This window comes from Panthera uncia, assembly GCF_023721935.1.
Source record: "Panthera uncia isolate 11264 chromosome E2 unlocalized genomic scaffold, Puncia_PCG_1.0 HiC_scaffold_20, whole genome shotgun sequence".
Lineage (NCBI taxonomy): Eukaryota > Metazoa > Chordata > Mammalia > Carnivora > Felidae > Panthera > Panthera uncia.
Genome location: NW_026057589.1, coordinates 13,603,978 through 13,619,293, shown reverse-complemented (window position 1 = coordinate 13,619,293; position 15,316 = coordinate 13,603,978). Strand labels below are relative to the sequence as shown.

Genomic DNA, 15,316 nt, shown 5'->3' with positions numbered 1-15,316 from the left:
GGTTGGTCGTCGGGGATGATGAAGAGCCAGGTCGTGTGCTGAGTAGCCAGTTTCCAGCCAACAGAGCCATGTTGAACTGCTGCTCATGAGAAACTATGTTTCCCTGCTGCTTCTGTGCCGAGGTAACCTGTAGAGTTTTTTCCGAAGTCAGATTGTTTCCTCCGTTAGGTGCCTCTGATCCTGTTCCAATGTGTTAATTCATTTATTTTTTGGCTTCATTTTCTCTTTAATGGTGGAGCTGGTGCAGTCCTAGAAACTTGAAGGGTTCTGTTCTCATTCAGCCAGAACTCGTTATCCGGCCCCCCTGGACACACTCCACTCTGGTTCCAGAGGAGTTGACGGCAGCAGCTTTCTTCCCCTGATTTTTCTTTCCAGCGGGTGCCTCACAGGTCAAATGGAATAAAAAAAATGCTAATTACCTCGCCACCAGTCATGATGGGGACGTGCGGATATGGGACAAGCGGGTGAGTAATCTCTTCCCTCCCACCCCAGGTGGTCTTTAGTCCCTCGCAGCGGGAATGAAGAGGATGTTGTGAGTAGCAGGACTTGTGTTGAGAAGCCAGGGTGTCCTCTGCAGTGTGGCATATTGCCATTTTAAGGTCACAGTGCCAGATGACATTTGCTTCGTGATCAAATTGATGTTGAAGGAAGATAGAGAATATTCCGATCAGTGGTTAAGCAAATGAACTAGGTCTGACCTAAGTGAGGGCCCCATTTTGCTGCCTCCTAATTATGATGTCAGGTGAGCCACTCCACTACTCCAAGCCTCAGTTACCTCGTCTTCAAAATGAAGATAATCATAGCGAATGGGTCACTGAGGAGGTCGAGCCTGGGAACCAGACACTGTTCTAGAATGGTCAGCAGGCTTCTTATCCCTGCCCCAGATTGCGAAGTGCAAACTAGCTGTTCTAGGACATATTCCATCCTGAGTATTTCTGGTATAAATCACTGAGGCGAGGTACGTGGCGTGCTCAGATCCTCCCTTAGACGTCTAGCTGTCCTTTCAGCCTCCAAAGAGCCTGCAGAGCCCGGATTCTCCCCGCACAGCCCATGTAACTGACGGGCAGGGAAGAGGGGCAGGGTCCCGGGCAGCTGCCGCCACGGAGAGTCTGTTCGGAGTTTGGTTTGTTGGTATCGGAGAGGACAATGACTCGGGGAAAGGCCCCCCGAACTTACCTGCCGGATGATTGGGTAGTAATGCACAGAGCAGTCGACTTCTTTCTGTAAGATCTGGGGTGTCCTACTGCTTCCTGCTTTCTGGAACTGGAGGCTAGAGCTCCTCAGCCTCCGGGGAGCACCCACTTGTCGTTTTCCCGAAACCGTCAGCCTGGGTGCTGACTGTCCAGTCTCAGCGTGGCCCTGGCAGCTTCGTCCCTTCCCTCGTGGCAGGGAGCTGGTCATGTGGTTGGGGAGAGGGGAAGGAGATGAAGCGGAGACGCGGAGTCTGCCGCGTTCGGTGCCAGGACCTGCTGGGGCAGCGTGTGCCGCCGAAGCCCTCTGCCTTAGGTGGCTCTCAGGTGAGCAGGTGAGTCCGTAAGTAGAGGTGGCCAGGTGCATCTTCTATGTGTTAGTTTTTGTCTGTGTCCCTTCGTCCAGTCTGGTGAGAGCCATTCGCCCCTCTCTTTATTTCTTAAATTGGAGACTGGTTTTATTCCTTTCATCATTAGCATAGCACTTAAACATAGTAAATGGTTTAAATAAAATATTTGGTTAATTTGTAGAGCATATATATTTGCTTTAGAATGTTTTCAGGCCGTAGGCAAGATAAACCATTTGGTATTTGGCCATAAACCCTGTCAGTACTTGTTTTCCAGACTAGCATTGGAAAACTAGCTTGTTTTCCAGACCAGCATTGTTCTTTGTCTTTCAGAGATCGACTGCCGAACTGTTCCTTTCTAGCCTTCTGACTGTTGCACTAACAATCCTGACTTCCCTCAGCATTTTTATCTGTTTTGTTTAAAGGGTTTTAACCTTGTTTTGTTCCATTAATACTTAAGACTTTTGCTCACATGGATTGTAAAACTTGTAGGTCATATTCTTACTTTTCTGGCACTTTCCCATGTCAAAGCAGCACTGATGGTACCAGGCATCAGAGCCTTAGAAAAGTGCAGTATCAGTGGGAATGTTGGATTTCGTTCACACACCCAGATGACTGATAATAGTAACATTTTCTAATCGTTCATTATGCACAGGCATTGTTCTAAGAACTCTCTATATGACTAGCCTTTAAAATAAGTGGTTTTTATCCCCATTTTACAGACGGGTAAACTGAAGCATGGTATGTTGTCAAGATTTAAACTCAGGGAGGCCTGATTCTGGAGACTGCTCTTAACCTCATAGACCAACACTAATTATAGAAGTAATAGATGCTCTTTGTAGGAAATATAAAAGGAAAAATAAAAATCATTCATAGACCTATTACTCAGAGGCAAGTGCTAACATTTTGGTGTTTTCTTACGCTTTTTTTTTCAATATATGAAATTTATTGTCAAATTGGTTTCCATACAACACCCAGTGCTCATCCCAAAAGGTGCCCTCCTCAGTACCCATCACCCACCCTCCCCTCCCTCCCAGCCCCCATCAACCCTCAGTTCTCAGTTTTTAAGAGTCTCTTATGCTTTGGCTCTCTCCCACTCACGCTTTTTTTTTTTTTTTTTTTTTAAATGTTTTTTTATCTTGAGAGAGAGAGAGCAAGCGTGAGCAGGAGGAAGGGCAAAGAAAAGAGAGACAGAATCCGAAGCGGGCCCGACAGTGTCACTGTGGAGCCTGACGTGGGGTTCAACCCCACAAAACGTGAGATCATGACCAGAGCTGAAACCAAAAGTCAGACGCTCAACCGACCGAGCCACCCAAGTGCCCCTGTACTTTTTTCATTTAACGTTACAACACATGCATTTTCCCTGTGCTCTAATCCCTAAGTAGAACATTTAGTGGCTATATCATATGGGATCAGATAGCTAGTCCATAATTGACTCTAAAATTTAATTATTCCCCACTTACTATTTGTGTTGTTTCTGGTTTTCTGGTAGCCCAGATAATACCAAGATGAACATCTTTTGTTATCTAAAGCTTTTTGTGAAATGAAATACTCTCTTAAGAAAGGAAAATTTGAAGTTGGTTGATAAAAATTGTCAGTTTTTTGCCAGAAGGTTGTGCTATTTGGTATAAATAGCAGCAGTGACAAATGCAGCCTTGTCAGCATTGAGTGTTATTTACATATGTCTTCTAATTCGATAGCTTGGTAATATTTTATTTTATTTAAAAAATTTTTAATGTTTATTTTTGAGAGAGAGACAGACAAAGCATGAGCAGGGGAGGGGTCGAGAGAGAGAGAGAGGCTCCAGGCTCTGAGCTATCAGCACAGAGCCTGATGAGGGGCTCAAACTCATGAACTCGGAGATGATGACCTGAGCTGACGTCAGACACTTCACCAACTAAGCCACCCAGGCGCCCTGTAAAGTCTTACTTTAATGTATATTTCTGAGGTTTCCTTCTGCCTTTGTCTTATATAAGCTTATTAATCATGTATTGTTTTCTTTTGCAATGTGTGTTTGTTCTCTTGGGTCTTGGTGCTCGATTACTTAAATTTGGTGGTTTTACCTCCAGGATCGTGGGATGGGGTGGTCTGTTTGCATGTCACAGCCCTTCTCCTTGAGTGATAGTGAGGAAGGGGGGCCGATACTGCAGTCTGTCCTATTTGGGGGAAGAGCACACACCGCCTGTGTCCTTCATTAAAACTACGCATGGCGACGGAGCAGAAAGAAATCTGGCTCACAGGCCCATATGCCAAGCATGCGTGAAGGAGAGCTGGATAAGTCTTTTTCTGTTTGTTTGTTTTAAGCAAAACAAAGTGGAGTTTCTTAAGGATAGAGAGAGGATCTGGTAATACTCTTGTGTGCCCCCGCTGCCCATGTAACAGTCCGTTACATGGTAGACCCTCAACGAGTGATTTGTAAATCGACAACACTCGGTGCTGATCCTGTTGTAGAAACCCAGCACCGCAGTGGAGTACCTCGCGGCCCACCTCTCCAAAATCCATGGCCTGGACTGGCACCCAGACATCGAGCACATTCTTGCTACCTCCAGCCAAGACAACTCTGTCAAGGTGAGTGATCCACTGGGACAGTTGGGGTTCCGTGTGTGGGAGGCACCAGATTTCGTAACAGCACTTTCTTTGGAAAGAAAGCTACAATAAGTGAGCACAGTGTGTGTGTTTTAGGGGTGCACGGGCACGTAAACCTGGTTACGTAGGCCAGTAGGAATGATGGGGTAGCGTATCTCCGTTGCGGCTCCTGGGATTTGTTTAGACGGTTTCTTCTTTCCCTTTGTGAAAGGGAGTCAGAGACTAAAGCATTTAGAAAGGAAAAGCTTATTTGCAAAGAAGTTGTCAAGAAGTCAGCTTTCAGAAAAAAAAAAAAAACAAACCAAAAGCAAAGCAAACCAAAAAACCACACCAGATGTATATAAGTGAAGGAGAAAAGCCCCCAACATTGTTAAGGTTACCGAGTTTGTGGTTCGTCTCCCTGGGGTGGAAAAATAGCAATTTTTCACAAGAAGATCATGTCTGCAAAAGTTAGGACATCTTTAGTCATCAGCACCGCAAAAAGTCGGGAGCAGAGTTGCTCTACTAGATTCTGTAACTTGCTGGAAATGCTTGAGGGTTTATGTGTTTCAGTGACCCTCGTGTTTGTGGTTTATCGTGGAGTGTGACGTTTTGTGTTGTTTGCTCCTCTCCCGACTGTGGGGTATGCTGTGTTTACGAAGTTGCAGGGCACAGAGTCAGCCTCGTTCCACACGTGCTCCTTGAGCTCAGGTCCCTGTCTGGAAGGACAGAGATTTGACCACAGTAGTTTACTTAGCAGTTTTGCGATTCAGCATCATCGATTTAACGCTCTGTTTACATAGGCTCCCGTACCACGTCTTCCTGCGGTGTGGTCAGCAAAACTAGATTCAGACACTACGGCCTAAAAAGTTAACTTCTGCCTTGAGGATTGTCAATCCCTTTGGGTTGGAATTTACTTTTACGTGCCACAGCGGGGTTTTGTTGGTTTGCTTGTTTTGGATTTGGGTTTTTGTCACCTTGTCGCCCAAGTTCAGAACCCAGAAACCATCCAGTTCACCCCCTCCTCTTTCCTCAAGTTTGTCGCCGTTCAGTGACGTCTTTCCCACCTGTGAGGCTGGGATTCCATAGGTATTAAAGCAGGTGACTGGCCAGTTTCCACCTGTGAGATTCAGCCCCTGTTCCTTACTTGTAGGCTTAGCCTACGTATTTATTAAATGAGATTTTTTGACATGGTATTTGATGTATTCCACTATATCCTGGTGGGTGGAAAGCAGTTTTTATTGAATGTAAATAAATAGCATAATTGTAGAAAGTGTAGGAGTTTAGAGGCACTTTGCATAATATTCAACCGTTATTTTTAATAATTTGTAGATAAGGGTCAGTATGTCTTTTTTTTTCCCTACATAATCATTTTCTTAAGTTTACCTTAAGAAATATTAGCTTATAATTATAGTAATTTTTATTATATTTTTATTTTCTGAATTCTAAGGGGTGCACTGGAACAAGGTGCCATTGAATGAATGTTTCACTCGAGTTAGGAAATTGTTAAACTGTAAAACTGTTGAATTGAGGCTTAGAACTAGATCGAAAAGAAAGAAAAGGATTTTTCTTTTATGGCTATTAGAATTAGAACATTAAGGAAATAAAAATAAAAGTAGAACATGACCACAATGAAATGACTTCATACCAGGTTAGGTGGTTGCTTTTTTTCCTGAACTTGAGCTGAGCAGTCTGTTTTACAACATTGCCTTCTTTAGACAAAGTGTCCTGGAAATCCAGACACGGTTCCTCGGTACATCCTGACAGGTGTGTGTCTGCCCATGGGTCAGGGTCACCTTACTGAGAGAGTCTTGTACCCATGACGCTGTTCAAGAATGTGATTCTTTCTTGCCTGAGGCTCTTCTGATATTTCTTCAGAAGCCTTCCTTTCTGATCTGTAGCTCGTAGCAAAGGCCCTTTGGCAAGTAAGATAAAAGCAGAAATCACCTATGAAGGGGAGGATGGCATGGCTCTGGTTCTTATAGTGACCAGTCTGTCACATTGAAACAGACCAAAGTCCTCCACTCACATGCAATATGTAATCATTCCATAAGACTGTCAATGGTTGCCTTGAGAATAAGATCGTGTTCTGGTGAGTGAGGATTTGGTCAAATCCCCAGGGTCCTCTACCTTGTCCCCTAAGTTATATAATCCTTTTTAAAAAAAGGATTACTTTTGTTAACAGTTACTGTGACAGTCTGTAAATGCGCATGAATATGCTTCTGTCCGACATGACAAGTAACCAGTTGCCAAAATGTATTCATAATACTAATGTTTTACTTGTATGTAATTAGCTTAGGGAGACTGAATTTTTTTATTTGCTTGTTTTTCACATATGGGAGACTTGGTAACAGGAAAGCATTCATAAAGTGTTGAGCTAATTAAAAATCCGAAGAATGCCAAGCAGACCTAATGATGTCTAGTTTCCCTTCTTTTACGAGTTGAGGGAGCAAGTTCCCTGTGGCCATCTGGGAAATGCTGAGGCAGTTTAGCTGGAAAAGACATCTTAAAAATTTTATTATCTTGAATATGGAGCCCGAATTTGACAAAAATAAAGTGTTGTCAGAAGGAACAAGAATTGCTTTATGTGATTCCTTTAGAGCCACGCTCTCCCCGAACCCCTGATTTCTAGCAACCGTTGTTGTGTTCTCTATCACTGCAGTTTAGTCTTTTTGAGAATGTCATTTAAATGGATACATTCAGTATCTTACTTTCTGAGTTGGCTTCTTTCGCCCAGCATAGTGCCTTCAAGATTCATCCAAATTGTTTTCAAAATCGATAGATCATAGACTTTTTATTGACGAGCAGTAATCCACTATATGGATATACTGCTACAGTTTATTTTCTCTTGACCCATTGAAGGACATTGATGGGGCTGTTCCCAGCTTTTGGTGATTATGAATAGAGTTTCTATAAACATTCGTGTATCGATTTTTCTGGGAATGGACCGTTTCCATTTTCCAGGACAAATACACAGGAGTTGAGATCACTGGGTCAGTGGTATGTGCTCATTTACTTTTTAAGAAATTGCCAAACTGTTTTCCAGAATGGCTTCTGTCATCTATTTTTTTTTTTTTTTTTTAGTGTTTTATTTATTTTTGAGAGAGACCAAGCAGGGGAGGTGCAGAGAGAGAGGGCGTCATCTATTTTTAAAAATAATTTCTTAGTGGGGCGTCTGGGTGGCTCAGTTGGTTAAGCGTCCGACTTCACCTCAGGTCACGATCTCACTGTTGGTGAGTTTGAGGCCCGTGTCGGGCTCTGTGCTGACAGCTCAGAGCCTGGAGCCTGCTTCGGATTCTGTGTCTCCCTCTCTCCGTGCCCCTTCCCCGCTTACGTTCCGTCTCTCTCTCTCTCAAAAATAAATAAACATTAAAAAAAATTTTTTTTTAAGAGAAAATAATTTCTTAGTACTTGAGTAATTCAGAGTCTCACTCTCGGTCCTCCTGCCTTTTGTGCTCTGCCATTTCCTGCTTTCATGACAAATGTTCAAGCTCTAAGTGTAGTTGTCCCATCATGGAAAACACAGGCAGCTCAGGCAGAGTGTGTCTGGCTTACCTTCATGTGTTCCGCGGCCTCAAGTTCCGCGTGTTCCGGGGCGGTGGCGGAGCGGGTGTGACCTTGCACAAGTTAGACTGTTCAGTAATTTAGCTTCTTCATTTGAAAAAGAGATGAATAACACCCGTTATTTGGTTGTAAAGATTAAACGGGATACAATGCTGAAAGCTCTAAACTCTGGAATGCAGTGAGTAGTCAGTACATCAGCCTAGTTCCTAGTTACGTTACCCTACACGGTGGAAACGCGATGTGGCGTGAAAACATGTCATTCTTACCTTTCAATTACAGGGCTGTTTAGTAGGCAGGCTGATGATGGTGATCTGCGCCCCGGGGCCAGTCCTCGTGGAGTCCGGAAATACCCCGGGAATGTTTGTAAATGGGAGACGGAGGGTTGTGTCTCTGCCACGGTCCCAGGGCCGGGGGGCTGCGTGGAACACACCGAGGACAGAGCGAAGCTGGGCTCGTTTCGGTTGTCGAGTCTTTTGATGGCGTTTAGTCCACACATTATCCTGCTCTCTTTCTTCCAGTTCTGGGACTACCGCCAGCCTCGGAAATACCTCAGTATTCTCCCTTGCCAGGTGCCCGTCTGGAAGGCCAGATACACGGTGAGTGGGACACCCCACCTCCTGCTGGGGAGCTTCACCTTGGTGTTCCAGATGCGGGGGGTGGGGTGGGGCGAGGGCCACGAGGGCCATTTTCTCTTACTTTCTCTGTGAGGCAGTTTTCACTTCCTGTCCTGGTTGAGGGGTGGGGGCACAGGCGGTCATGATGGCATAAAAGCTGCCAGGTATTTTAAAACTAGCGCTTCGAGTGTTGGGGAAGAATCTGCACTAGGATTGCTGGCCACCACCTGGGAGGCCGGGCAGCACGAAGGTGGTCACTAAGGGCAGGGGAAGTGGGGAGATGGAGCCACAGGGTTGAAGCGCTTTCAGTCAGTGGATTTCTTCCCGACGGTGGGAAGAATTCTGGCTTTAGATTCTGACGACCTGGGTTTGGGATCCATCGTTGCCATTTAATTTTCCCCCGAGATTTATTGAGGTATAACTGACATATAACATTGTGTCAGTTCAGGGTGTCTGATACACTTATTTATTGCCAGACTACTGGTACCATAGCGTTAGCTAATACCTCTGTCACATCACATAATTACCATTTCTTTTTTGGATTGAGAACATGTGATATTACTCTCTTAGCAACTTTTATGAGTGTAATATGGTATTGTTCACTCCCGTCACCATGCTGTATATTAGATCCAAAACTTACTCGTCTTCTAACTAGAAGTTTCGACTGGAAATTTGACCAGCATGGTCCCCGTTTCCCCCACCCATCAGCCCTTGGCAAACACCATCCTGCTCTCTGTTTCTGTGAATTCAGCCGTCTTAGAGTCCACATGTAAGTGACCTCACCCAGTATTTGTCTTTCTCGGACTTATTTCACTTAGCGTAGTGCCCTCAAGTCCACCCATGTTGTGGCAGATGGCAGATTTCCTTCTTTCTCCTGGCTGAATAGCATTCCGTAGAATATATCTAACACGTCTTCTTTATCTTTTCATCCATTGATGGACACTTAGGTTGTTTCCGTATCTGGGCTGTTGTGAATAATGTTGCAATGAGCCATTTAATGTTTGTGTGGCCTTGGGCAGGCTACTGGATGCTTTTGAGCAATAGTTTCCTCCTCTGTAGAACATGAATAATAATTTTTACTAGGTCTTCCTTTTTATTATTGTGATAAAATTTACCATTGTAAGATGTTCAATTCAGTGGCATTTAGCACATGCACAATATGACTTTCCTTTTGATAAATTGTGTGTTAAAATGCTTTGTAAACCATAAAATGCTACAGATGGGGGGGGGGCAGGCTGTTATCAGCCTTCCCACAATTTTTCCCATTGCCGCATTGATAGCTGCTGATCAGATACAATCTCTTGTCCTCAGTGTCAACTTGAAAGGGAGCACAGAGGTGAATAAAGCTGCATTTCTGCATTAGGCTGTCACCCCAAGACTCTGTGGAGCATAGAAGATAATTTAGGGATTAAGTGGCTTTTGCATCTAGGAGTGCTTGTCAAGAAATCAGACATTGTTCTTAGGCATTGAAATACTTCTCTGGATTAATATGTTTACTGTAAAAAATAAACAGAGAAGTCCAGGAGTGCTGCCAGGAGGGCAAGTGAAGATAAATGTGCTTTTAGATGATTGTGGTTTATTCCTTAAAGAACAGAGGCCGGTTAGCTACCAAATGGGCCCCTCAGCTCCCTAGCAGATGAGGTGTCGATAAGTAAAACATGTCAGTCCTGAAACTGGAGGGTTTTCCTCTGAAGAGCTGCAGTTTTGGGGCCAGGGAGGTGCTGCCTGATGTGGATGCGTGCTTCCGGTGTGTGTCCACATGGCAAGAATTCTGCTTGCCGCTCTGGGGTTTTCCCCAGGGTGTCTTGCACAGTCGTTCTCGGGAAGCGCCAGGATGCGACACAGTGTTTCATGGTACGCAGCGGTCACAGCCATTTGCTTGTTTCAGAATTTAAAGTTCTCCAAGGATTTGGCTTAGCTTTATTTTTTACCAGCTGTGGTCCTTTCTACGCGAAGAAAAAGTAAAATAAATGCAGAAGGAAAGTAGATGTGATGGATAACTTACGGTATTGGAAAAAAATCTCCCCCGAGTGGTTGGGATCCCCCCATCGTGTAACTTATTTTCGTTAGGAAAGCATCCCAACTTGGGTAATTCAAGATTCAGCGGCGTCTCCCTGGAATAATCACCTTCTTTTCCCTTTCCTGCCGTAGCCTTTCAGCAATGGACTGGTGACTGTGATGGTTCCCCAGCTGCGGAGGGAAAATAGTCTTCTCTTGTGGAACGTCTTTGACTTGAACACGCCAGTGCATACCTTTGTGGGGCACGATGATGTGGTGCTGGAGTTCCAGTGGAGAAGACAGAAGGAGGGTGAGGGGGAGCCTGATTTCCTCCTGAGCCGTGGTCCACGGCATCTCCAGTCAGGGTTGGCCGTGTGGCCCAGCACGGGCACCTCAGGGCTGGGCTTTAGAAACGAGAGAGTCAGGGGGGTCGCCACCTTTCACGGTAGATGGGTAAGGGGGTGTGCAGCTGTGGTTTCTCTCCCAGGTTTCCTCCTCTTCTCTTATGTTCAGTGTCATCTCTCACCTGTGTGGAAGAGATCCGGAAGAGATTGATAGACTTCCTGTGGGATCATCTCTGGGGCTGAAAAACTCTGGGGTCAGAACCCTCAGAAGTCTGGCATTCGCCCCTTTCCACTCTGTTGAGGAAGGAGACCTGAGGCCGTCATCAGCGCTGCCCACCAAATAACCCTAGTTCTCTTCACGGCACATGGTGGTGTTTTATCTCCCACCTCCCTGAAGATGGGTTTGGCCAAACGTCTTGCTTTGGTCGTGAAACGTGAACAAAGAGATGCCGTCTCTTCTGGGCTGAAGCATTAACAGCCATTGTGCAATTAACACGCTCTCTTTGTTTCTGCCACAGCAGCTGGCAAGACTCCAGCTGGAGCTGTGCCCGTCGGCAGCAAGGATGAGGTGGGGGTGTAGAGGGAGCAAGATGTCCTTGCTTTAGGCCACTGAGTTTCAGGGATGGTTCTTGAAGCTCCATCTAGCCAGCCCTCACTAATGCAAGGTCAAGTGTAATGGGAATCACAAGCCCTCGGCCTCCGCTTCTCCACCAGCTCAGTGTGCAAATTTAGTTGCAGCCTCTCTTTTCTTGAGACCTTACTGTCGTGATCTCTAAAGGTTTTATGCAACGGAAGTGGATTTCAAGGTCTTTCCATATGATAGACGGAAAACCAGGCAGTGGAGTGGTGTGGACTGTCCAGAGTCCCGGGAAAGGTCTCTGGTAATCCTGAGATCAGAGCAGTCCTCTTATCCCGGCTTGTTTGTGACTTCGCAAGCCTCTTCCAGGATAGTTTTTGAAGGGACTCTTTTGATCAGCCCCTGAATTTTCCCATCTTTATTTCCCAAATCTCCCTGCTTCTAGAAACATGAGGCTGCTTGGTTTTTATCCCATTAATTTGCATGCATGACTTTGGCTCTCAACTTCCTCTCTTGCATTTCGCCATCGTAAATAGAAGATGTAGTTTCCTCATGGTTTGGCAGGGAGAGGTTGGCCTGTAGTTTTGGATTGGAATGAAAAGGTTTTAGCAACCCATTTTCAGCTATCTGTGTTGTCTGTAAGCCGGCAGGGTGAATTGTGTATGTTGGGACCGTCTAGTCAGTAACGAGATTTTTGAGTACCGGTTACAGGTGCTTTTTTTTTCAAATTCCTTTTTATTGTAAAGTATATCATCTGTCTAGAAAATTGCATGAAATGTGTACATTCTTACAAATTATGAAGTGAAAATGTACATAACTACCACCAGGGTCTAGAAAGAGAACATTGCTAGAACCCCAGAAACTTCTCGATCACAGTGCCCTCCCTTCCCCAGAAGGATACGCTCTCCTAACACTCATGAGAATGATTATTTTTTTAGAGTTTTGCCACCCATTAGTGCATCCCTTGAAATAGTTTCAGTGTCGAAACTTGTCGAACCTTTTATAAGTCTAATCATCCTGCATGTATTCCTGTATTTCACTTCTTTTTCAACTTCAGGCTGCCCATTTTATTTTTACTGCCATGTCTTCCTAGTCAGTTTTTACTGGTTTAATTTTGGTTTTCACTGCGGTGCAGGGGCCCTTAGAGAGGTAGGAAGAGAATCAGGGTGTTGTAGCCAGGGGAAGAAGATGCTTCATGAAGGAAGCGGCAGTCGCTGGTTGTAGGTGTTGCTGAAGGATGGATGTGCAGAATAAGAGAAAAGCGCTTAATGGTACAAATAGGAGGCCATATGATCATTAAGAGAGGAGTTCCAAAAGCGGATTGAGGATAGAAGCCAGACTACAAGGCAATGTGAACAGAGGCAGTAGGGACTGGATTCGTGAAAGAAATTGCCTTCAAAGACAAGGAGCAGACTGAGTTGATGTTAGAGCTGCTGCCCTGTCTTTGAGGGCGAGGAGAAGGTGCAAGAAAGGGAGGGCGTGGGAAAGCAAGGGCCCTGTGGGGGTAGGAGGGAATGGGGGTGAAGGCACTGCTGGAGGAGTTGGGTTTAGAATGGAATCAGGCATAACTTCTCTTCAGTCAGGGGTATGAAGAGAAGCCAGATGTGGAGACAGACAGTGGCTGACACGAGCAGGAGTCTGTACGAGGGGACTCCTGGCAGGCAGTTATTCAGAAGAGCTGTGTCCTGTGGGGCACGCACAGGGAAATGCTGACTCGTTGAGGAGCGGAGGCCCAACTGAAGGCAGTGACACAGAGAAGGAATTTTTGCCCCTCACCCACCCTGTTAGCTCGGACAGAGTGTGTTCTCTGGTGCCTCCATTTTCCCATCTGTAAAATGAGGGAATTGGATGAAATTAAAATTCTAAAGTCTTCTAAATTCTCGGCTCTCTAAGGATGGCCATAAAGGCGATTCTAGATAGGACCTAATTACTCTGAAATGCCCTGATCTTTCATAAAGCTCTCTAAACCTTTTTAGAATAATTTCCCTTTGACCAGACCTAATATGTGAAAGTATAACTCAGGCCATTAAGAACATTCAAGATCGATTATCCATTTTATGAAGAGATGCATCTGTTTGCCAAAAAATTCTTTTCAAACAGTAAGGTGTCATTATGCTTTTAAAGCAATTCATTTCAAAAAATCATATTCATGCTCAGCTCCTCTGGAGCGTGTAAAAGGAGGAACATTTGTGGAGGCGAAAGTTCAGTGTGACGTTAAGTCCCAGCATCCCTTTTCACCTGCTCACCTGCCAGTTATTATTTCGCTTCATTTAAGTTGCTGCTCAAATGCGACTTCCTCAGGGAGCCCTGTCTAAAAATAGCTCTGCCGGCAGTTGTCTTATCCTTTTTTGCAAGAGCACTATCACTCCCAGACGTTTTATCGCATATTTATCTGTTTGTCTGTTGCCGGCACTGGATTGTGAGCTCTGTAAAGACAGAGGTTGTTGCATTCGCGCCGTTGCCCTAGTATCTAGAATGGTGCCTGGCATATAGGCGTTGGTCAGTAAGTATTTATTGAATGGATGGATGGCCAAACGAAGGGAGGAATCTCGCTCCCCTGCAACTTGTAGCAAAGTTGATGTTGAATCCGCACCCCCCACCCCACCCTCCAAACATTCCAGGATTCTTATTTGGTGATTTCTAGGGTCCAAGGACTACCAACTGGTCACGTGGTCACGGGATCAGACCTTGAGAATGTGGCGGGTGGATTCCCAGATGCAGAGGGTATGTATTCAGCGCCGTTGTGGAGGAGTGTAACCGGGTATGCTGGAAACCTTAAAACAAAACAAAACAAAACCAAGGGTTAGTAGTTGTGGAAGTTAGAGGGTACATGACAGACATTTAATAATACTTGATGGTTGGCTGAGTGGCTTGTATAGGCCACACTGAGGCTCTGTGGTCTCCAAGAGCCAACTTTCGTATCTGGCACTTCTAAGCGTGAAAAGCCTCCGAATGCCTTTTCTCCTGTCTTTTCTCCTGTCCCGGTAGGAGACTGTAGATAGCCTACTGAGCAAATGGCCTGTGGGCTTAATTTCTTTCTCTTCTTCTAAATGAGCTAAGAAGTCGAACCTTACACTCTGCAGTGTTCAGAGCCCTTTACATCCATCAGTGGTACCTATTCTCTGAAGCCTTTTTCAAGGTTTGCCCCACAAGTTCTGTTTCTTCCACGAACCACGGTGGCACCTGGTATGACCTGCTGCCACGGCCCCTTGCTGTGTTCCCGCCTCAGTGTGGTTCTTTCGTTCAGTGGCCACGCTCCTTAAAGGCAGGAGCCACACCTCCCTTGTATTGCTTCCCCCACAGTGCTCCGTATAGGGTGGATGGAAAATGCTGGCTGAAATTTACAACACCGTGGAGTTGGGTTTTTGGTTTATTGTGTTTTGGGGGTTTTTTTGGTGCCGAAACCTGGGAATGAGAACACGCAACTCCTGCTCTTAGGTTTGTGAGTTCAAGCCCCACATTGGATGTAGAGGTTACTTAAAAATAAACAAACAAATAAATAAAATTTAAAAAAATGTGCAACATTGCTTAGTAAGAAGTCACTCTTGAGCATTTTGGTCAAGTATCATCACCTTACTGCCTTTCAAATATATTTTCTCCAGAAAGTACCATTTATTCATTTTTGGTCTTGGGTTAGCTGAATAACTCCACAAAGGCTTGGAATTTAAAGTATTGTTTTCTGAGGCTTGCATAAAGGATGAACAGGATGAAAAATTTCCATGTAGATAATAGAGCCTATTCTCCTGTGTATTTAACCAGGGGGAGCTGGTGGTGGGTAAAACCTATTTTGATTGTCTCAGTTTTGGGCTGACGTCTTTTAGCCTTCCTGAGTCCCATTTTTAAGTCAGAACCAGACTCGAGGAACATTTCCACTGACTTCCGGAGACCTAGATCTTTTACCCTTTGTTGCAGCTTTGTGCAAATGACATATTAGATGGTGTTGATGAGTTCATTGAGAGCATTTCTCTTCTGCCGGAACCAGAGAAGACCCTTCACACTCAAGATACGGATCACCAGCACAACTCGAGCCACGGGGAGGAAGAAGGTAATTGGTTAAACTGATGTTTTAGGTGAGGTGCCCCTCTGTGCATTTCAGTTCTGGCAGGTACCCCAGAAC

At 45.1% G+C, this 15,316-nt stretch overlaps 1 protein-coding gene across 2 annotated transcripts in view; it reads left to right on the top strand.

Annotated features, from left to right (window-relative positions):
• The window catches only part of WDR59 (WD repeat domain 59), an 85,536-nt gene that overhangs the window by 34,497 nt on the left and 35,723 nt on the right, over nt 1–15,316 (top strand). For both annotated transcript variants that reach the window (XM_049622618.1, XM_049622617.1), the window contains exons 7-12: nt 376–464; nt 3,989–4,105; nt 8,185–8,262; nt 10,432–10,588; nt 13,844–13,923; nt 15,112–15,244. In XM_049622618.1, the coding sequence (XP_049478575.1) occupies nt 376–464; nt 3,989–4,105; nt 8,185–8,262; nt 10,432–10,588; nt 13,844–13,923; nt 15,112–15,244 (654 nt within the window). The remainder of the gene's footprint in view (nt 1–375; nt 465–3,988; nt 4,106–8,184; nt 8,263–10,431; nt 10,589–13,843; nt 13,924–15,111; nt 15,245–15,316) is intronic.